Below are 21,054 nucleotides of genomic sequence, written 5' to 3'. Positions count from 1 at the left end.
AGGAAGTAAGGTCATCAGCTGACAGTAGGGTGGGTGTGGGTAGTAAGTTTAGGGAGAAAGTAAAAAGGCGTCTCAGAGTGGGAGACTGAGGTGCAGGGAACCCTCAGTGGGGGCTACTCGGTGTTAGCCATCGAGAACTTGCAGCGGGACGTGGCAGCATGGCTGATGGCTTTTCTCACACTACTCTGAGCTGCAGAAGGTGGAAAGTTGGGTACAATTTGGGTTGTGTTTTCACCAAGTGAGTACAACAAAGCAAGAGCAGGGCCCGGCCCAGGGTGCCGAAGATGTGTGAAAGGCTGCTGGCAACCTGAGTGTGGGCTGCAGCCAGGAAGGTGACGGGCAGATGGTGCCATGCCTGATGGTCAGAGTAGGGCTTCGAGTTACTGGTGATGCCTGTGGAGTGGCAGGACCATGGAGGAGAGAAGGTCAAGGACGTGAGGCTGGAGGAGTGAGAGAATGGACCGGGACCCAGGTGGACAGAGGGGTGAGCGGGAACCCCAAGGAGCACGGTGGTCACCTACATACCTTCAAACCCAGAGGTACAGGGGGTGAGGGAGAGAGAACAGCCCCATTTAGGGCAGAGGTTCTCAACCCTGGGTGACTGTACCCCCAGGGGACATCTGGCAACGTCTGGGGAGTGCCACAGTAGCTGTGGGTGGAGGCCAGGGATGCTGCTCGCATCCTACAGTGCCCAGGCCAGGCCCTGTGGTAAGAACAGACTTACACAGCCCCAAACCCCAACAGGGCCAAGAACCCCTGAGTTCGAGAAAGCTGGTGAAGAGAAAGGCCAGTAAACGTTCAGGAGAGAAGGGGTTTTGCGTTGTCGGCGGTGCAATGAAGAAAAGGTTTCAGGAGATGGGACACGGCCTCTCCCTCCTCCTCCGCCCCAGGAGGGTCATTGGGACGAGAAGGGGAGCCCCTGAGGCAGGGCCTGGACACTGCACTGTGATGGTGGGACGAGCCCGCAGGAAGCCAGGGCCCGGGGAAGGGTGCCTTCTGCATCAATACCGAGTCACGGGGGCGTCCCTGGGCCTGAGCAGCCGCCACCTCACCTGAGCTTGCTCTTGAGCGCCGTCATCTCCCGGCCCATGGCCTCGTTGCTCTCGGTGGCCTCGTCCAGCTCCCGCTGCAGCTTCCTGCGGTTGGCATTGATTCGCTGTGACTCCTCCTCCGCCTCTTCCAGCTGCCTCTTGAGCTGCTTGACCTTTGTGTTTCCTTTCTCTGCCTGTCAAGGAGAGGCCCAGGGTCAGGGGGTGTTGGGGTGCCAGGGGAGGGTTGGGGGGTCCTGGAGGCCCTGGGGGTGTCCTGGGAGGCCAGGGGGCCTGCAGTGGCCACATACCTGCTCCTTGTACTGCTCGGCCGCCTTGCGCTCGTCCTCCACCTGTAGCAGGACTTCCTTTAGCTTCTTGTCTTTCTGCTTCAGGGACTTGGCAGCCGCCAGTTTCTCTCTGCGCACATGGGGGGAGGAGGAGGATGGCTTCCTGCGCAGTCAGTACGTAAACCCGACCGGCATCTGGCCCACTGTGGGCACTTTCCCTGAGCCCCCAATTGGGACTCGGCCCCAAACGGCAGTGAAGCACGGAGCCCCACTGAAACGTGGGCGAACCCTGGACACGTGCTTAGCGAGAGGAGCCAGTCATGGGGCCTCGGATTGAGTGAGTCCACATACGTGAGAGATCCAGGATTCACAAGGGGAGAGAGCGGTGGGTGCTTAGGGGGGACAGAGGGTGAGGCTGAGGGGCACAGTTTCTTAGGAGCTGATGAAAATGTTCTCGAGTTGACTGGTGAGGGTGGACCTATCTGAATATACTAAAAGCCATTGAATTGTACAAGTTGTGAATAATGAGTTGTCACTAAAGCCACTACCAAACAAAAAAGAATGGGTCAGAATCCTTCCAGTGTGACGGTCACAAATGTGCTGTAAACTTAGAGCTCAGTCGCCCCGTCACTAACATGAAGAGCCTTTCCCATAGTGGTGCGTGCTGCATGGGGTGCTATTTGGACGTTTTGTGGAATTAACATGACATCCTGCAAACATAGGTTAGGAAAAGCCACATGTGCTCCCGGGCAGGCTGGCTGGTGTCACTGAGGAGAGGACTCGGGCTACTTAGGAGAGCAGTGGGCATTTCCAGGGCTCACCCGGGGCCAGGGCCAGGCACAGCCTGTGTTCTCAGTTCTTCCGGCACGGCTGCAGCCCGGGAACCACGGAGCTTACCTCACAGGCAGAACTGATGCCCGGAGAGGCCCACGGACCCCGGACACCACACACCGCTCACGGGCAAGCAGGCTGGCACTGGAGCCGCATCCCACCGTACCTGGCCTCCTGCTCGACCTGCTCCTCCAGCTGTGCGATCTTGGCCTCCAGCGATGCGATGGTAGACTTGAATTTGGACTTGATGGCGCCCTCCATCTCCTGCAGCTTGCTCCGGAGCTCTTTGTTCTGCCGCTCGAGCTGCTGCCGTGCGCTCTCATTCTTCTGGGCTGCGCTACGCTCTGTGGCCAGCTCGTTGCTGAGCTGCTCGGCCTGGGGAAACAGGGGCATGGTCGTGAGGTGGAGGGCACGGAAGCCCGGGGGTGCAGTGAGATGACCCCAGCCTTTGTCAGCCTCTGCACCCAGGAGCCTGTGATGATGTCACCGAACCAGCGTGGGGTTTTGAACTAGAGCCTGTTCCAGGGTGGGTCTGAGGCAGGGGCTGCCCTGGGGCCCAGGAGCCCAGCAGCCTGCCCCGCTCTGGCCCCCACCTGCTGTGTGGCCTTGCGGACACGGTCACTCATGGCTTCCATGTTGCCTTGCTCTTCCTCCAGCTCTTCCTCCAGCTGTGCAATCCGGGCCTCCAGGCGGCGCTTCTCATCCTGAAGTGTGTTCCTAAGGGAAATGCAGCCGTGTCTGAGGGCTCCAGCCTCGCCCCAGGTTAGAAAACGCCCTCTCCTTGGAGGAACAATGCCTCAGGGTTGTCCTCGTTTATAACTGAGGAAACAGGCTCAGAGAGGCTGAGAGACCTGTCCAAAGTCACACAGCAGGGAAGTGGGGAACCAGGACTCATACCCAGTGGGTTTTAGCAAAGCCAGGCCTGGGATGAGGGCCGGCTATCCTCTCTGACGTCCCCAGCTGTCCCGTCCCCACCAGTGAAACTGGCCACATTCCAAGTAGGGTATGGACACCCTGAGAACCCTGCCACAAGCCAGCTGAACCTTCTGTCACTTTCAGCATGAAACCGGGTCTGGGAGGCTCTCCTATCAGCTGCCTCTACATCAGCATCTGAGTCTAGGACCCCCCTTCCTCCCACGGGGGCTCCATACCTTCCTGAGACACTGCTGGCCAGCTCCTCAGCCAGTTCCTCCTTCTCCAGGTCTGCCTGTTTGCGAGCTCTCTCAGCTGCAGCTAGATCCTGGATGGTGGTGAGGGGGGAGGAAGGAAACCTGTTGTCTGCCAGGGGACGGCTGTGCCCTACCCGAGAAGCCACCCTCCTCCTGTCACCAGGCCCCCTGCAGTCTCTACAGCCACCCTCCAAAATGCTGCACCTCCTCTGAGCTCAGGGGAGGCCCTGCAGACACATCAGAGGAGAAAAGCTGGTGTCTTCCCAGGCCCAACCACGGAGGTCTAAGGACGGACGAAAGAACGCAGGCTATGGATGGATGCACACGACCTGTGCTGCCAAGGGCTGGGGCCACGCTGGCCCCCTCGGGGGCTCTCGAAGCGAGAAGAAGGCTTTACCTCCTGTAGCTGCATGAGGTCCGCTTCTAAGCTCTTGGCTTTCTTCTCATTCTCCTTGGCCGTGGCAAAGATCTCGTCTCTGGAGGCACGGGCATCTTCCAGCTCTCTCTGGAAGTCCTTCATCTGAGCCTGCGTGAGTCAACAGGAAGGACAAGCTAAGATGTCCTCACGCACCCAAGTCACCTTTCCACGCCAACCCCTAGCATTTGCCACGATTAACCGCACGGAAGTCCCTGTTGCATGGGCACTGCCCTCAGCGTCAGGTGGCCAGGTGCCATTCTGGGTGGGCCCAGTAGATCTAAGACACGGTGACGTGACCTGAGTGCCTTGGCCAAATGCCTGATAACGGTGCCCTCCCAGGGCAGGAAACAGCCACCAGAAGCTCGGTGGTGGTGAAAAACACCCGCTGAACAGGCACTGGTGGCGAGGCCTGTGGCCTGACTGGGGACAGTGTCTCCTCGCGTCGCTCGCACCCTCCCCCAGGCGTCACCCACCTGCAGCTTGCGCAGCTGCTTGATGGCTTCCTCCCGCCCCTTTATGGCCGAGTCCGCCTGCAGCTCCAGGTCCTTCAGATCCATTTCCAGCTTCTTCTTGGCAGCAGCGGCCAGGGCGCGTTGCTTCCGCTCGTCTTCCAGTTCCGTCTCGTACTCATGGAGCTGAGCAAAGACGAGAGGCGTGCTGCCGGGCGGGGCCTCCCCGCGGTGGTCCTTCCCTGCCCCCGCCAGCATTCACTGAACGCCCCGGTGGTTTTCTCACCCCAGGTTGCAAATGAGACAGCAGTCTCCATGAGCCCAGGAATTGGCGGAAGAAAGGAAAACAGGCCTCCCCGGTTCCCCCGGTTCCCCCGACACGGATTACCTGCCTCTGGAGCTGCCTCCTCTTCTCTTCATTCTGCTCATCCCGGGCCTGGAGGTCGCGCTCGAACTGGCCCTTGAGGGCCTGCATGTTGACCTCGAGCCGCAGCTTGGCGTCTTCGGTCGCCTGCAGCTCGTCCTCCAGCTCTTCCAGCTGGGTCTTCATCTCCTCCATCTGCGTCTCCAGGGCCCGCTTGGACTTCTCCAGCTCATGGACCTTTCACGTGAGGGGTGCCTTCATGAAGATGGTCAGGCAGCCCACAATAACAGACCTCTATCTCATTAAGGTCAAGGAGCTGGCTTCTGCCCCCCCACCGGATGTATGACCAGGAGTGGAGACCAGCACCTTCCTCTCAGAACTCGTGACTCAGACCCCCATCCCCGCCCGCTGCTCCAGCCAGGCCCCACCTTTGCACCAGCCCAGGTGACTGCCTTCCATTCCTGATTATCACTTAACACGAAAGAGGCCCCGCGCCAGCACCACCCCCCACCCCCCCCACCATGGACTGAAAAACAGCAGAGAGGGTGGGTTGGTGAAATGCAGACAAGCAAAGACCTGGAGGAAGAGCGACTTACGTTCTTGCCGACGTCATCCTTGGAGCTAACCAGGTCCTCCATCTCAGCTTTGAGCATCTTGTTGGTCCTCTCGAGTTCCTCTTTGGCTTCCAGGGCCTCCTCGAGGGCCCGCGCCAGGGACAAGGCCTTGGTTTCCTTTTCCCTGGCTTCTGCCTCGGCTCTGTCCCTTTCATCCGCATATTTGGATGAGATGTTTTTCTCCTCAGCCAACAACTACAACACAACAGAAGACCCAAAGGTGACCTCTAGGCATGCCCACGGTTCAGCCCCCTTTCATCACAAAGCCCCGTGTCCTGCTGCATTAGTGCAGGTGCAAGTCAGTCAGAATCAATGGGAATCGTTTATAGTCAGCTTGCTTTCTGACTCCCAGGTCCTGCAGGGCCAGCATCTGCTGAATCTGAGCTTGAAAACCAAGAACGCTGCCCATGTTGGTTAGAACATACTGCTACTGAGGTCAAAGTGACCATTCATCCCACCAGAGGCCACTCATTCTCTTCTCCTTTCATGGCCACAGTAGCCAGCTCTCAAAAGTGGCCTGTGAGCCACAGCGGGAAACGGTGAGTGTGTGGATGTCTCTCCCACACTCTGCTCAAAGAACACTCCATGCTGACATCCACCTCATCTTCAAAGAGAGCAGCGTATTACGCATTGTAACATCCGAAAGCCAGACTTCCAGAATTCAGCAAAGACAGGTAAGGAACAGGAGCTCCCAAACAATATAGTCAACACACAAGCTCCACACTGTGTGTGATAGGAAAACAGTAAAAGTGCCCGGAGACCTTGACCAGATAATGAAACGCAGGTGAAAAGTAGTGAGGACAAGCTGACAGCACAGAGAAGGGGTGGCTGGTGGAACGGAACAGGCAGCGTGCCATACAGAAGCCGGGTGCTCTGGATCCAGGTGGGAAGGGGCAGTGAGCCCCCCCACACCTCCTAGTACAATCCCCAAATTGATTAACCTCAAGTCATTTGCAAACCAATGTTTACTAAATCTGAGTAACATATATGAAAAGTTGGTATTTAGGGGTTTGGGTCATACTGGTATATACGCATTTACCAGAACTCGGTGTACACTTCACATTTGTGCATTTCATTGTGTGTAAATTTTACCTCGAAGCAAAATTATGTTTTAAATACACCTCTAATGTGTAATGCTGACGTATCAAGGGGGGGAAAATGTCTATAAATTGCTTTGCAGTGCATCCAAAGATAAGATACGGATGACAGATATGATTCATCTTTATAAATAAACACGTGATGAAGTGAGTATGGTAAAGTGTTAATGATCAAATCCAGGCGTGCGATTCTTTCAGCTTTACTGTGTGCTGGCAGTTTTTCATAATGAAACGTTATGGACAAGTGGCATTTAACTGGTAGACACTTTAAGTCACTTGGAGTACTCAGTAGGCATTCAGTAAATACTGAGTGAAGAAAATAAACACATAAGCCTTATTCCTTTTGGGGGCTAGAAACTAAGGCATGACTAGGTTGGCAGATGACCCCTGGAAACGTTCATCACAGCCAGCGAGACTGCCACTGACCGCACTCTGACCTAGGGAGCCCTGTTTCAGTGTCACCCAAAGCAAGCTAGCCTTCCCTCCATCACCTCCAGCAAAGCAGGGACGGGATGCCGACCGCTGTCAGCCCCGACCACCCCGCCAGCCCCTACCTGATCAAACTTCTTCTGCTTCTTTTCCAGGTTGGACACCAGTTGCCGCTGGTTGTCCAAGTCAACGACCAGGTCGTCCAGCTCCTGCTGAAGCCTGTTCTTGGTCTTTTCCAGTTTGTCATAAGCAGCTGCCTTCTCTTCGTACTGCTGGGTGAGGCCCTCGATTTCCTTCTGGAACCGCTTCTTGCCCTCTTCCAGGGCCTCCACGGTGCTGGCAAACTCCTGCAGCTTCTTCTTGGAATCGGAGAGCTGAAATGGCCGGGACCGGGGTGGGGTGAGGAGGGCAGGGAGTGATTCCCCCGGTGCCCCCAGACCCCAATAAGCTGACCACCTTCTCATTGAAGAAATTCAACAGCAGGGGGAGCCGGGGAGCCAAGCAGCACAGCGCCTGCGCTCCCACTGCTCGGCCTTGGGCCCCTGACCTCCCCTGGAGGCTTCCGCCAGGGCAGCAAGGACCCAGCCAGCACCTGGATGTTGAGCGTTGAGATGTGGCGCTCCAGGTTCTGCTTGGCCTCTGTCTCCTCATCCAGCTGCTCCTGCAGGCTGGTCCTCTCGTCCTCCAGCTGGCGGAGCTTGGTGGACACGTTCAGCTTCTGCCGGGTTTCTTCTTGAAGCAGCTCCTATGGAAAGGACACGTGACGTGCCGGGGACCCACCGCCAGGAAGGTAGTACCCCAGGTCCCTCTGGGTGACGTGACAGGATACCCACCTGGGTGTCCTGGAGCTGGGACCCCAGGGTTGCCACGTCCTTGGCCAGTTTGATGGCCTTGCCCTCCGCCTCGTTGAGCATCACTGTCACACTCTCCACTTCATTCTGAGGAGGCCGAGAGACGGGTTAGTTGGAACCTCTGAGCCCGAGATTCCAGGGTCCTCTTTGCTCATGCGGTGTCTACTGACAGAAATGCCTGTGAGCTCTGGGGCCTGATTGGGGCAACTGCGTGGCCCCCACGGGAAGGAAGTGCGGCGTCTACGTTAGGATCCCTGGTGCTAAGAACCTGCTAGAGCCCCAGACTCTTATCAACTGGGCCCTGATCCTGGATCCTTGCCAAGGCTGGCACAGCTGGAGCAGCAGATCTGACAGTCCAGACGCCGTGAGATGCTGTGGATTGGCCGACTCCCTAAAGCCAGGGAGGTGGCTGCGGATGGCACCTTGGCTTCCCAGGGGCCCTGTCCCCACCACGCCCTCCCTCACCATCCTCTTTGCCGTTGCACTGAGCCTATGGCCAAAACCAAAGACGCAGCCACTCAAGGTACAGAGCCCGCTACCATTTCCTATGCCTTTTACTGCAGTCCCTGGTGTGTCTGAGCAGGGCCTTGGGGAGATACCAGCCCGCCGTCTGCCTCTTCACGGGCACAGTGAGGACATGAGTGATCTGATGCCACCACTCCAGGGCCTTGCTTGTGTGAGGACAGCCACAGCCCTGCGCGCAACTGATAGGGAAGATGCAGACGTAACGCTTCCCCTGCCCTCTCATCCCAGGCTGTGAGCACATGAAATGTTTACCAAAAGTATGGCCACATCCCATGAATGGGAAGTCGGGCCAAATGTCTAGCCAAAGCTACGTGACCAAAGATAGACGATGTCATTCCCCAGCTTCAACCCCTCCACTGGCTTCCCATCACTCAGGAGAGACTGACATACATGGCATAATAGGCCTCGAAGGCACGGAGGCGTCAGGCCACAGCCTGCGTCTCTCGTCCCACTTTGTACCAGTTTCCGCTTCCAACTGGGCATTCTAGCTTTACTGGCCTGACGTGCTCTAACTCCCCACTGGGCCTTTGCACATGCTGTGCCCTCTGCCGGGCCGGCTGCTTCTGTCAGACTCCCGCAGGCCAGGCCTGCTCGTTGTTCACACACACACACAGCACCACGCGTGTGCTGCGCCTGCCCAGTACCGCTGTACATTTGCTGTGATTATGACTGTCTTTCCCTCCGCTAGGCTGGCGCTCCGGGGGAGGGACCGTGTGTCGTCTTTGCTGTTATATCTCAGGATCAGACACGGTGTCTGGCCTACAGCAGGTACTCAGTAAATACTTGTTGAATGAACAGATGAAGGTTTTTCAAGGTCACAATGGACAGAGGGACCACGCCACCTCCTGGCAGTGGAAGAAACCGACGTGCTTGGCTGCAAGAGCAGCTGCCGTGGGCTGGGAAGCACCGCCCGCCTCACAGCGGGGCCAGGGCCGCCTCCTCACCTGCAGCTTGTGGACCTTGTCGTTGAGCTCGGCCCGGGCCCGCTCCCCGTCGCTGCACTTGGACTGCAGCTCCTGCAGCTGCACCTCCAGCTTCTTCTTCTTGTGCTCCACCTCCTGCTTGGCCTGGCTCAGGCTCCGCAGCTCGCCCGCCAGGTCCGCGTTCTCCTTCTCCAGCGTCTGCTTGTTCTTGTCGAGGTTGGCCTTGGCCTGGCCGAAGAAGCAGAAGGGAGGGAAGGCATGACAGCTGAGGCGGGAGGGCGCTGTCAGGTAGGAGCCTCCGCTGTCGGGGATCTGCCCTCTGTCCATTCCCCTCCCTCAGGTGACAGGGACCTGTGCACTTCGCCTCAGGGGAGGGGCACAGCAGGGTGGGGAGCCCGGAATCACTGGGGAGACTTGCTGGATTCCGTTTTCCTAAAGCTCAGAGGCTGCAAAGTGGCATCCCACGGGCTGCATGCAACCTGCGGTCATGGCCCGTTTGACCCTTTGTTACTTTTTGCCAAAATTAGTTGCCAACGTTTTAATAAAGAAACGTCCCATCAAGCTCTTGACTCCCACCTTCTCTTTAAAATAATCAAATGTTCTATATCATGACTGTGGTGACGGTGGTTCCACACATGCATACATTTGTCAAAATTCATTGAGCTACACACTTGAAATTGGTGCATTTTATTGCCTATACCTCAATAATTCTGACTTTCAAAAAACACACTAAAGATCTGGAGACGGGAGTGCTGCCTCCCTCCGAGGCAACGGGTAGCAGCTGGCCCTACAGCTGGGAAAGTCATACTCCACTTGGCCCCGGTCTCCACCACTCCCTATCGGCCATACCTCCATCACCCACCAGTCCCTGAAGGCATGTGAGTTTCCCTAACAAAAAAGGTGTTTGGGGCAAAAGCAGGTGAGGGGGAGACTTCTCCCAGGGTTATAGGGAGCAGAAAAGAAGAGAGAAGTGAGTGGGTCCCTGCTCCCCAGATGACCACCTGGCTTGAGGACGGTCAGTTCTCTTTCTGGGGCCCCACTCTTCCAACTATGAATTTAAAGGGGCACGTACACCTCACTATTGCCTGGGGGTGCAGCATTCTGTAGACCCTACCTGGAGAGGTTACGAGGGGTGTCCTCAGCCAGACTGACTGGGTTCAAGTCATGGCTCTGTTCCTGACTGTGTGTGAGCCGGGGTAAGTCTCTTCATTTATATGCATTCTAGACCTCAGTTTCTTTGTCTGTGTAATGGGCTTAATAGTACGTAAGCCGTAGGGTGGTTGTGAAGATCAAGTGACATACACGAAGCACTGCATAAATGCTGGCTGGCATCATTATTAGAACCTTGGGTAGCGTGTTACTCATCTCAGTACTGACCCTGATTAGTTATTAGTTATTTAAAGCTGTTGACATACCGCTCTTTTATGTGTTGTCACAAAAAAACATCACAACTCACCCTCTTGAACTGCTCAAGCTGCTCAGTGAGCTCCTCCACGGCCTGGGTGTGCTTCTGCCTCATCTCCTGGACCTGGGCCTCATGGGACCGCGTCTCCTCATCCAGGGCCTTCTTCAGCACCGTCACCTCTTGCTCCCTCTTGGCCCTGGACAGTGACAGTAGTTGGGGAAGACAAGGTTCACCTCAGACAGTGCTGTGCAATGGGACGAGAGCTGTCCCAGGACCCAGAGCTGACATCTCCATCGCCACCTCTCCTAGCTGTGTGACCTCGGGTGAGTCACCTAACCTCTCTGGACCTGGAATTTCCTCAACGGCAAAATGAGGAATTTGTTACCTGCCTAGATTCTCTCAGGGCAGGCAAACGAATAACACAAAATTATATCGTTAAAAGAATTACAAAACGCATTGCAAAATGTTCTTGGAATATTAATATTAGCTGTTATTTATTGAGAACTTACTATATGCCAGGCCCTGACCTATATCCTTTACATACATCATCTCATGTACTCTTCAGAGTGACCCAAAGAGGCAGGTGTGGTATGAGTTCCACTTTACAGATCAGAAACCTAAGGCTAAGAAAGGGTAAGCGGCTGGCCCATGTTGCCGGAATTTGAACCCAAATAGTCTGACTCTGAGCCCACTTTTAGCCACTGCGCTGGGCTTTTCTGTATCGTTGGCCAGGTGAGAAGGGAGCAGAGTATCACGCTGGCCTCTACACACAGGTGAGTGCCATAGCCCAAATCCCAAAGTATGGGAGACAGACCTCATAGGATGCTCTCAAAATACACGTGTGTTTGCTGAGTGAGGAAAGGACCTGGTTTTCCTCAAGTCAGCGCTCGTTATCTGGCAAGTGACCTTCTGTTTGTTGATGCCCGTTTGACATCAACAGTGAATCTTAAAGATCAATATAATGATGTTCCTTTAAAAATTTAACACAAAATTTATACACCCACACTCGGCGACAGGAGCTTGGATATTTACTTACCGACACACAATGAAAAGACAAGGAGATAACCCAGAATGTTAACTGGGGGGGGGGGACTGAGGACAATGTTTTTGGTGTCCACGTTTCTCTAGTTTTCAAATCATTCTGATTATGTCCCACCACGGCGATGCGAAATTAGTAAGATGAAAACTAATCATGTTTATGTCAGTTACAGCAAAATGCAATCAGGACAGTAAATGGAGGCCTGGGGGACCCTGTGACCCACCCTTTCCCACGAGCCCCCCCAGCAGGGCGCTGGGGCCACGGCCCCCCCTCACCGGAGCTCCTGCTGGGTGGCCGTGCTGTCCAGTGTGTCCTCCAGCTCTGTCTTCAGCGCCTCCAGCTCCTCGCCCAGGTCTCGCTTCTGCTTCTCAGCCTTGTTCCTCGCAGCCCGTTCTGAGTCCAGGTCCTCCTGCAGGTCTGAGATGTGGCCCTCCAGCTCCCGGATCTTCTTCAGGGCGTTGTTCTTCTGAGCAATTTCGTCATCGAGCCTGCCAACGACAGGTCACCAGAATCAAGACCCCAGAGCCCGAGGCCTCGGCTGTCTCACAACATGGCCAAAACTGCTTTCTGGAACCAGCCACTTCTGTCCCACAGATACCAAAACATGTTCCACCCACGTCCCCACGATACGACAGGTCGCTTCTTACTACGGTGGACCACTTGGAGGTTTCACAGGACGTGATTTCCAAGGTCTGATATAAAAAACTAGGTCAGTGTACGTGCATAAAGGCAAAGTACTGGTCCCAGATGGCCATCCACACAGGTAGGGACCTCACTCAGAAGGAGGTCCCGGGGAGAGGAGGGTCGTCCCAGCGCCAGCCAGACATGTGGTGGGTAGGCTACCAATGGAAGGGACTCAGTGGACAACAGGAAATGGAGCTCTGTGGTGTAGACGAGAAAGGCCGGGGCGTCCAAAAGTCCGACACCGTGGGAGACGCCAAGAGGGATGAGTTTGGAGGGAAGAGAAGAAGGTCAGAGGTATGGTTCTGGGTGCAAGCAGGGCTGGGGTCGCTCCCAGGAGGCCTGGCCCCGGGGACGCCTTCATGAGATGGAGGCCTGGGACACATGAACACACAGGGACAGGCCCCAGCCGCTACCTGGCCAGGGCGGCCTGCAGCTCCTCCTCCTTCTTGGCCAGCTGCATCTTGAGCTCAGCGATCTGAGCCTGCAGGTCGGCAATCTGCTCGTGGAAGTCGCTGGCCTCGCCCTCCAGCTTCCGTTTGAGCTTCTCCAGCTCCTGCCGGTTCTTCTCCTCCTTCTTCAGCCGCACTGTGACAAAGCCAGGGGCCCTTCAGGAGGTGGCAGTCCCCAGAAAGACGCCTGGAGGGTGAGCCTTCCTACTCAGGCATTTCACACCGAGGGAAGGCGCACACGTCTCCCTAGTGGTAACTGGCACCCCCGCACCACCATTTTGGGGAAGGAAAGTCAGTTCTCATGAAAAGCACCTTTGATTACTAACGTGTTGACTAAGAGCGATTGGGGAGCTGGAGAGGGCTGACCTCTCCTGAAACAGTCTGCCATTCTGAAATTTCCTCTCTGATTTTCCTAGTTTTAAAATATCTGTTCAAAGCCTCTGTAGGTAGCCCAGTTTACCTTCCAGTTCTGAAATCATAGATTCGTGCTTATTTTTCAACTTGGTAAGATTCTTGGCCTTCTCTTCCTCTTCTGCAAGATTCGTTGTTAAGTCACTAATCCTCTCTTCAAGGAGTTTCCGCTCCTTTTTTGGGAAGAGAAAAAGAAATATCATTAGTTTTGTTCTTTTCTCCAGGTTCTGTTTCACTTTTAGTAATTTCCAGATAAACAGTTGAAAGGAAAATGCACATTATAACTAAATGCAACCTAGACTTTGAAATAGTGAAGAAAGGTTCCTAAATTTAAAAATTCAGCCACTTCACATCTCACGCCACTCTGCCCTTCAATAGGATTCTCGTCCCCTTCCTATCACATGCCAGCTCTTCTCTGCCTCAGGGCCTTTGCACCAACAGGGCCATCTGCCTGAGATGCTCCTCCAGCCCCTCTCCCTCTAACTGCTCCTCAGTCTTCAGGTATTTACTTAAATATCACTTCCTCCAGGAAGCCTTCCCTGAATACCTTACCTCCATCCCCTAGTGTTCTTCTCAGAATATGGTGAACACCCCCTTCAGAACCTTGATCACAATGGTAATTAATGGTTACATGTATGATTATCCATTTGCTGTATCACTAGAGGACCCACGAGGGCAGGGTCCTCCTTCACCCCATATGTCCGGGACCCAACAGGGCCAGGCTCACAATAGGTGCCCGCTGACATCTATCTCAAAGAACTAAAAGGAGCCTGCCCTCAGTGGGGCTGGTTAGAGGTTACTAACTAGGGTAGCTTCACTCATTCTGGTTTTCACTGGGACTTTCCCAATTTGGGTTCTGGAAGTCCCACATCCCAGAAACCCCTCCATCCCAGGCAAACCAGGACAGCTGGTCTCCTTCTCCCTAACTGGACGTGGCCCATGAGAATGTGGGAGAGGCCCCAGAGTCTCAAGGCACTTTTGACCCCTTTGCACAACTTGGGGGTTCCATTGGTCATAGTGTTGCTGAGACTTGCTCCGTGGCAGCCCTGGTGCTGGTGGGACCACCAGGGACACAGTCCATGGCACACCTGCATCCAGATGGTGGTCACAAGGCCACCTTGTCACTGCTGGAGGTAACCCTTTGCTCAGCCTTCAATACCTTGTATTTGGCTAAAAAGGCAAAGAATCTGGAGACCTGGTCCCTGGTGAGCCCATCATTTGAACACAGATGCCCTACCCCACTCACTTTTGACAGTTTATTGTTCTGATCATCCATCACCAGGATGTCATCCTCCAGTTTCTTAATCTTGGCCTCGGCTGTGACCTTCTCAAGTTGTAGCTTCTGCCTTGCAGCTTCCTCCTCCTCCAGCTGTTCTTCCAGGTCCTTTGTGGGAAAAGAATCACAACCTTACAGTCATTCTCATGGAGCTCTGACACAGAGGCTGGGCCACATGTCCCCCAGTGCTCTGCAGTCTCCTTTCATTGCAAATAGAAGGTTTGGGCAAAGCCACTTTGCTTCATGGAGCCTCAGTCTCCTCATCTGTAAAATGGGGACCGTAGACACCATGATGGTTTTATTTGCCCACAGATACTTTGATACTCTTCTCTTCAAGAAGTGGAGACTAATTCCTCTCCCCTTGAGCATGGGCTGGACTTAGTGACTTGCTTCTAACAAATAAGGGAAGAGGAAGTGATGGAGTGTAATATCAGCGATCAGGCTATAAAAGGCACTGTGGCCTCCTCCCACGTTCCCTTTCTTCTTGATTCACTCCTTCTGAGGGAAGCCAGACGCCATGTTGTGAGGACACTCAAGCAGCCACGTGGAAAAGCCCACCCGGTAAGGAACTGAGGCCTCCCACCTACAGCCATGTAAGTGGGCCACGTGGAAGTGGGTCCTCTAGCCCCAGTCAGATGACGGCAGTCCCGGCTGACATCTTGACTGTAACCTCATGAGAGATGCTAAGGCCAGACCCACCCAGCTAAGCCACTCTCAGATTCCTGACTATGTGAGATAAATGTTTATTTCAGGTGTTTTGTTCTGCAACAACAGCTCACTATAGGTTGGTGCAAAAGTAATTGCAGTTTAAAAGGTTAAAAATTACAAAAACTGCAATTACTTTTGCACTAACCTAATATAATTACCCCTCACACAGGGTTGCTATTAGGAGACAAAATAAAAGCACATGGGAGTCAGGGCAGTAGAGTTGAGCGGGCTTTAGAGGAGACCTGTGTTGGCAGATGGTCGTTCTGCTCCAAGCCTTGGTCTCTATATGTGCAGTGGGGCCATGTATCGTGACACCTCACAGGCCTGCAGGGATTTGGTACCCACCCACCCACAGCCCCTGCAGCGCCTTACCAGCATCTGCTGCGCCATCTTCTTCCTCTCTGCCTGCAGCTGCTGGCCCCGGTCCTCCTCCTCCTCCAGGCGGGCCTCCATCTCATGCAGGATCTCCTCCAGCTCCTGCTTCTTGGCCGCCAGACGGACCCGCATCTCCTCGGCTTCAGCGTACAGCTCCGTTTCCGCCTGCAGCTGCTCCTGCAGCAGGTTCTTCTCCTCGGCCAGCTGCACACAGGGGGTGGGCAGGGGGCCAGTGAGCCCCCAGGAGCAGGCAACCCCGCCCGCCCTCTGCAGCCCCAGCCATGCTCCCAGCCCGCTACCTGCGAGTGCTTCTGCTCCAGTTCCTTGAGCTCGCTCTCCGCCTTCTGCTGCCGCTCCTTGATCTTCTGCAGCTCATCCTCCTTGGCCTGCATCTCCTCCTCCTGCCGTGTCACCTGCAGCAGGGGCTTCACCTGCACACACACAGTGAGTCCAGCATTTGTTTTCATGGCACAAAGCATATAGTCTTATAATAAATCACATCAGTGCTTCTCAGCCAGGGACAGTTTGACCTCACCCATCCAAAGCGACATTTGGCAATTTCTGGAGACAGTTTCAGCTGTCATAACCTGGGTAGGGGGTGCTACCAGCACGTAGGGGGTTGAGGCCAGGGATGCTGGCAAACATTCTAGAATGTATAGGACAGCCCCACAACGTAGAATTATCCATCCCAAAATACCAATAGTGCCGAGACTGAGAAACCCTAACCTAGGGCAACAGAAAAAGCTGTGGTGAAAGGGAAAAGTTGCCCCTTCTCCCATTTAGTCCCACCCTGAGAGAGACTACTACCACTGACAAATTGGTATGTTTCCTTCCAAGGAGAAAATAAAAAATAAAAATCCTCACTCCTACCACCCCCTCAAGGTCATGACTAGCATTGCCTTCCAGTCTTTTTTCCTACATGTTTAAAAAACATACTCGAGGACATGCTGTCCAGTTTTACGTGCTTTTGTTTCTTAAAACTACAAGGTAATGATCATCCCCTGCTGTTCCATCATTTTTATACCTTTCTTTTTAGAAAGCCATCATTTTTAACTGTCGAAAAGTATCCCATTGATGATGTATGAGCCATTATTGAATTAATCAGTCTGCTGGGACTGGACATTGAAATTTTGCTGTTGTAAACAAGGCTACAATAAACTGTGATTCCTTTTTTGTTTGTTTGTTTTTAAATCTCAGCTTTCTTAGTCCAGTTTTTTAAGAAGTTGGGTCTCTGAGGATGAATATTTCCCAACGCCACTTCCCCTCGCTGTTCTTCACCAGGCTGACTCCTAACTCCTATGCTCAACCCCCCACCTGGCACTAGGGAAGTCTCTGTCACACACTGTGACTTCCTTCACACTCACCCCAGGTAGTTTGCCATTATGTATTTGTTCCAGGGATTGTCTGCTCATTGTCTGCTCCCCCACTTGACTAGAATATTCATGAGGCCAGGCAGGACCCATGGGGTCTGTTCCTGGCGCTATCCCTAGCACCTCTCACTCACCTGTTGCATAGTGGGCACTCGATAAATATTTGCCCAAGAAAAAAGGCTTGTGCCAATTTACACACTCAAGGGCACATAGAGGAAGCCGTGTCTGTCACGAGAGAGCATGTCTTTGTGCAGTTGGTACATTTCAGCCAGAGAATGGTGCTGAGTGGAAAAAAGAGCCAGTCCCAAAAGGTGACACACGTTATGACCCCATTTGCATAACATTTGTGAGATGACGAAATTATAGAAATGGAGACAGATTAGTGGTTGCCAGCGGCTATGGAAGGAAGTGGGTGTGGCTATACAGGGCAATGGAGGGATCCTTGTGGTGTTGGAAATGCTCTGGATCTGTGTTAAAGCCATGGCTGGACCCCATGTGTCAAACAGGGAGGGCTTTCGGAGGCTTGGAGCATCACCAGCAGACAAGGTTTGATCTCCAGCCCTCAGCTGCACATCCACTGTTGACCAACTCCAGTCCCACATCTGGAACATCTGGAGTGAACATCCAGGGCTGCGGGTCCCGAGCACTCACCTTGGTGAAGAGCCTCCACCACTGCCAGTTCCGCAGCTTGAGGTAGGCGGCGCAGTTCCTCTGAATCACCTTCATGGCCGTCAGCTGCTGCTGCCTCTTGGCAAAAGCCCTGGGGAGAGGGACAGGGGAGCCATGAGAAGCCCTGCTTGGCCCAATACACGCCTCACCATGTTGTCACGGCATCCCGCCCTGCAGCATTCTGAAGGCAAGACCCATCTGTTTGTCTTGTGATTTGGGGATGTGGATGGGGACACCCCTGCTTCTCGCCTGCTGATTCCTCTGGAAGCTCTGAGCATCAGCACCGGTATATTGTCTGAGCACAGACCATTTGCATAATCTGGAGTCAAGAACCTTTCTCAGTGGGTAAGGAAGACTCAAGGCTCACAAAGTGCCCTGGACTCAGAGCTGTAATCCGAACACCACCTAGGAAATCAATCTGTGCTACACCATTCCTCGTGGGACCCCCGGCACTCACCCGGCTGTGCCATGTCTTCCCCAAAGCTCAGTGTCTGACAAACCTATTCCTCCCTCAGGTGTATTTTAGAAATCTCAAACCTGACACACAACTACTATTCTTCCTGTTTAAGGGCTATTGGGTTTGAGAGGCCACAGAACAATGAGTACAATAATCATTCCTGCCTCGTGCCTCTTTTCTCTACTTGGCTGCCATCTTGGATGTGGGTGAACTTGAAGGATACAATCGCCCCAGTTAGTCTGGAGACGGGAGGGGTGGCAACAGAGAATTTAGTTTTCCAACTTAACACATTAGGTCCGTCCCTAGACCAAGAGCTCCCCAGATCTGGCCTTGACCGTGACGATCAGGGCTCTGCAGATGGGAGCGAGGACCATATTCATGATAGCATATGCCCTGGACAGAGCTACTCCGCCAGTTCCTGCCGTCCTTTCAGGGGTATGACTTTCATTGAGGAACCCTAGCCCCCACCCAGCCCCCAGGCTTACCAAACAGAAGGGGCCTCAGATCTTCCCAGACCCTGCCTCATGAATCCCATATGGGCATAAGGCTATAGACACAGCCAAATACTCTTTCCTCAGGTATTTTACCATAGTCTCACTATTCCATTGACTCCTCGTGAACAATTCCACAAAGCAGGAATGATTATGCTCATTTTCCAGTGGAGGGACCTGAGGCTCAGAGAGGTAGAGGAACTTGCCCAAGGTTCATCAGCAATTAAGTGGGAGAGCCAGGAAGAGAACCCAGGTCTAAAACTCCAGAGCCATGGTCTTAACTCCTTCCCACCCTGCCCTTATAAACTAGAGCAAACATTCAATTGGTAGCATTTCTTCCCCCTCAAGAAGAAGCTGCGTCTTAAAGCCGATGGCCCCTGAGAGTCGGGAAATCAGAACATGAGGTCAGGAAGCCCCCTGAATGTTTGCTTCCCATCTGTGTTTGTGGGGAGGTGACAGTATGCAGGTCTTTACTTTCTGGCCAGGTAGCCGCGGCACATGGCCTGGAACGCCATGATGACATCCGTGATCTTCAAGTCTCGCTCCTCTTCCAGGTGGGCCAGGACCCCAGTGCGGAAGAAGATTTTGCTCTGCCCAATTCTGTACAAGTTGGGGTCGAGTTCTAGGGCTTTGATCTGTAGAAGGAAAGAGGATAAGGGTTCCCATCCTCAGTCAGGCCATGTGGCCAGGGGTTAAGTCTATTTAAGGAGGGTCCCACCCAAAGTAGTTCCTGGCAGTGCCAGCACGGGCTGGGAGGTTCGCAGCTGGATTTCGGGGGAAGGGCTGAGGCGGGGCTCACCATGAGAATGCAGGCTTGCTTCCCGTCCATGAAGCCTTTGGGAATGGCGTTTGCAGCCAGGATCTCGTAGCTTGATACACAGGGCAGAAGTCACCGACCGAGTACCGCTCCATCACCCCCACCGCAGCCAAGCCCCACTCACCCATCACCCCACCTGGGCCCTGCCCCAGCGGGCTCACCGTTGTCGGAACTCCTGGAAGACAATCCTGTTGGGGAAACCCTGGCGGCAGATACGAATGCCTTCCAACACCCCGTTGCACCGCAGCTGCTCCAGCACCAAAAAGGCGTCCAGCTTGCCGGACTGCAAAGGCAGAAAGAGTAATGGGCCACCGGGACCTCGGGGAGCTGCAAGCCCCAAATCTCAGGCCTGGGTGACCCGCCTTGCCAGGCCACCGGGGATCAACGCAGGCATCATGTGAAGTCTCAGCTGAGGGTTCAGGTGACATCTCTCTAGTAGCTGGTGGCCCCTAGCGAGAAACTGGGGCTCTTCTTTGTTGCCTCCCTTCCTGTCCATCACCAGCTCTATAGTTCCTACCTCCCAAGTGTCTCCCAGGCACCCCGCTTCTGTCTATTGGCCATTGTCACTGCCATCCGCTCGCCAGCATCTTTTCCTACCCGGTCTTTTCACCCCCAGTCCTGCCTTTCCCCTATTTTCCCTCATTTGGTTTCTAAAATGTAAATCCAATTCTGATATCGAAACCATCTATCTAGACTTTTCTTGCCAAGATCCTCCATTTCTCACCTCCCCACTTTCGCTTTACTGGTCCCTCTGCCTCGGATGCCCTCCCCATCCTGCCCTCCACTTCACCAGGTTGATGCCTTTGCAGAGTTCCCATTCTCTGAGCTCCAAGGCTGTGTGGCACATTGTAGCACGCTTGTCAGCTTGTGTGTCTGCCTCTCCCACTGGAACACCTCTCCATGATCTCAGCCTCCTGACATTTGAGGCTGGACCATTCTCTGTTGTGGGGACCATCCTGTGCACTGCAGGACGTTTAGCAGCATATCTGGCCTCTATGCACTGAATGCCAGGAGCAGCCCCCTCCCAGTTCTGACAACCAAAAATGTCTCCAGACACGGCCGCAGGTCCCCAGCTGAGGACCCCTGCATTAGAGTATAAGAAACCTGCAGGAAAAGACTCTAATGTATCCAGCACTGTATCCCCAGCACCTGGCACAGGTAGGAACTCAGTAAATATTAACTGGAATAATAGGATACACATTCATCGACCCTACGGCTGCAAGCCTCTGAATGTTCCCCCGCTCCCTGCCTTCCCTTGCCTCCGGCACAGGGTTTAAGGGTCCCAAAGTGAGAGAACCTTCTTCCCATGTCAGATGGAGTCCTCAGAGTGGAGGGTCAGGCTTCCTTTCTGCCCCTCGACCCCCGTCTGCCTTCCCCACCCCCACAGACCCTGCTGATGTTCCCAGGGGACGTTGTGACCCCCGCGCGGCCGGCGGACAGCCTCACCCTCTTCTCGTGGTTGGGAATGATGCACCGTACGAAGTTGGGCGTGGTGTTTCGCAGCGTGGTCATCAGCTTGCCAAGCTGCTCCTTGTACAGCTGCCCTACCGTGCGGAACATGCCCTTCTTGGTCTTGGAGGCGCTGGGCAGTGAGCTCTCTGTCATCTTGGCCATCTGGTCCAGCCCCACGATGCGGTCCACTGGGGGACACATAAGGGCGGCATCATCCTCCACCCCCACAACAGACCAGAGGACCAGGCCCGGAGGGTGGAGAGCGTGGGTCCCCCTCTGCCGCCAATGCCCTCCTTCTAGCGACAGGTAACGGGGGTGTCAGGGAGTACTTTCCAAGTGTCATCTGTTTGGGAAACCCTGAGAGCTCCTGAGTGACAGAAGAACAAATTCTCTCTGACATTGTCACAGAGTAAATCCTGCTCAGTGACATTTTGTTCTTCAGATTCTCCTATAGAAGAATAAC

The 21,054-nt window shown here is 54.3% G+C and overlaps 1 protein-coding gene and 1 long non-coding RNA gene across 6 annotated transcripts in view; one reads left to right on the top strand and one right to left on the bottom strand.

The window, feature by feature from the left end:
- MYH11 (myosin heavy chain 11) overlaps nt 1-21,054 on the bottom strand; it is a 93,652-nt gene that overhangs the window by 6,632 nt on the left and 65,966 nt on the right. For 4 of the 5 annotated variants that reach the window (XM_074322777.1, XM_074322774.1, XM_074322779.1 and 1 more), the window contains 25 exons: nt 20,586-20,779; nt 19,301-19,422; nt 19,122-19,191; nt 18,797-18,957; nt 17,357-17,465; nt 15,635-15,766; nt 15,333-15,539; nt 14,223-14,360; nt 13,026-13,149; nt 12,530-12,701; nt 11,708-11,920; nt 10,445-10,589; nt 9,010-9,216; nt 7,523-7,627; nt 7,282-7,434; nt 6,815-7,063; nt 5,146-5,358; nt 4,574-4,786; nt 4,210-4,371; nt 3,716-3,844; nt 3,301-3,389; nt 2,743-2,866; nt 2,316-2,524; nt 1,340-1,448; nt 1,053-1,225 (listed from right to left, as the gene is read on the bottom strand). In XM_074322777.1, the coding sequence (XP_074178878.1) occupies nt 1,053-1,225; nt 1,340-1,448; nt 2,316-2,524; nt 2,743-2,866; nt 3,301-3,389; nt 3,716-3,844; nt 4,210-4,371; nt 4,574-4,786; nt 5,146-5,358; nt 6,815-7,063; nt 7,282-7,434; nt 7,523-7,627; nt 9,010-9,216; nt 10,445-10,589; nt 11,708-11,920; nt 12,530-12,701; nt 13,026-13,149; nt 14,223-14,360; nt 15,333-15,539; nt 15,635-15,766; nt 17,357-17,465; nt 18,797-18,957; nt 19,122-19,191; nt 19,301-19,422; nt 20,586-20,779 (3,922 nt within the window). Of the gene's footprint in view, nt 1-258; nt 394-1,052; nt 1,226-1,339; nt 1,449-2,315; nt 2,525-2,742; nt 2,867-3,300; nt 3,390-3,715; nt 3,845-4,209; nt 4,372-4,573; nt 4,787-5,145; nt 5,359-6,814; nt 7,064-7,281; nt 7,435-7,522; nt 7,628-9,009; nt 9,217-10,444; nt 10,590-11,707; nt 11,921-12,529; nt 12,702-13,025; nt 13,150-14,222; nt 14,361-15,332; nt 15,540-15,634; nt 15,767-17,356; nt 17,466-18,796; nt 18,958-19,121; nt 19,192-19,300; nt 19,423-20,585; nt 20,780-21,054 lie in introns of those variants that run through there. The other variant, XM_074322778.1, reaches the window with a different exon arrangement.
- LOC141569463 (uncharacterized) lies at nt 393-9,549 on the top strand. The gene is made up of 4 exons (XR_012493144.1): nt 393-539; nt 2,806-2,911; nt 3,209-5,837; nt 6,845-9,549. It is a non-coding gene; the product is annotated as an uncharacterized LOC141569463 (long non-coding RNA).

This window comes from Rhinolophus sinicus, linkage group LG18 (genome assembly GCF_036562045.2).
Source record: "Rhinolophus sinicus isolate RSC01 linkage group LG18, ASM3656204v1, whole genome shotgun sequence".
NCBI classification, from domain to species: Eukaryota; Metazoa; Chordata; class Mammalia; order Chiroptera; family Rhinolophidae; genus Rhinolophus; species Rhinolophus sinicus.
Note: the sequence above shows the minus strand (reverse complement) of the source record. Positions and strands in the feature narration are given on the sequence as shown.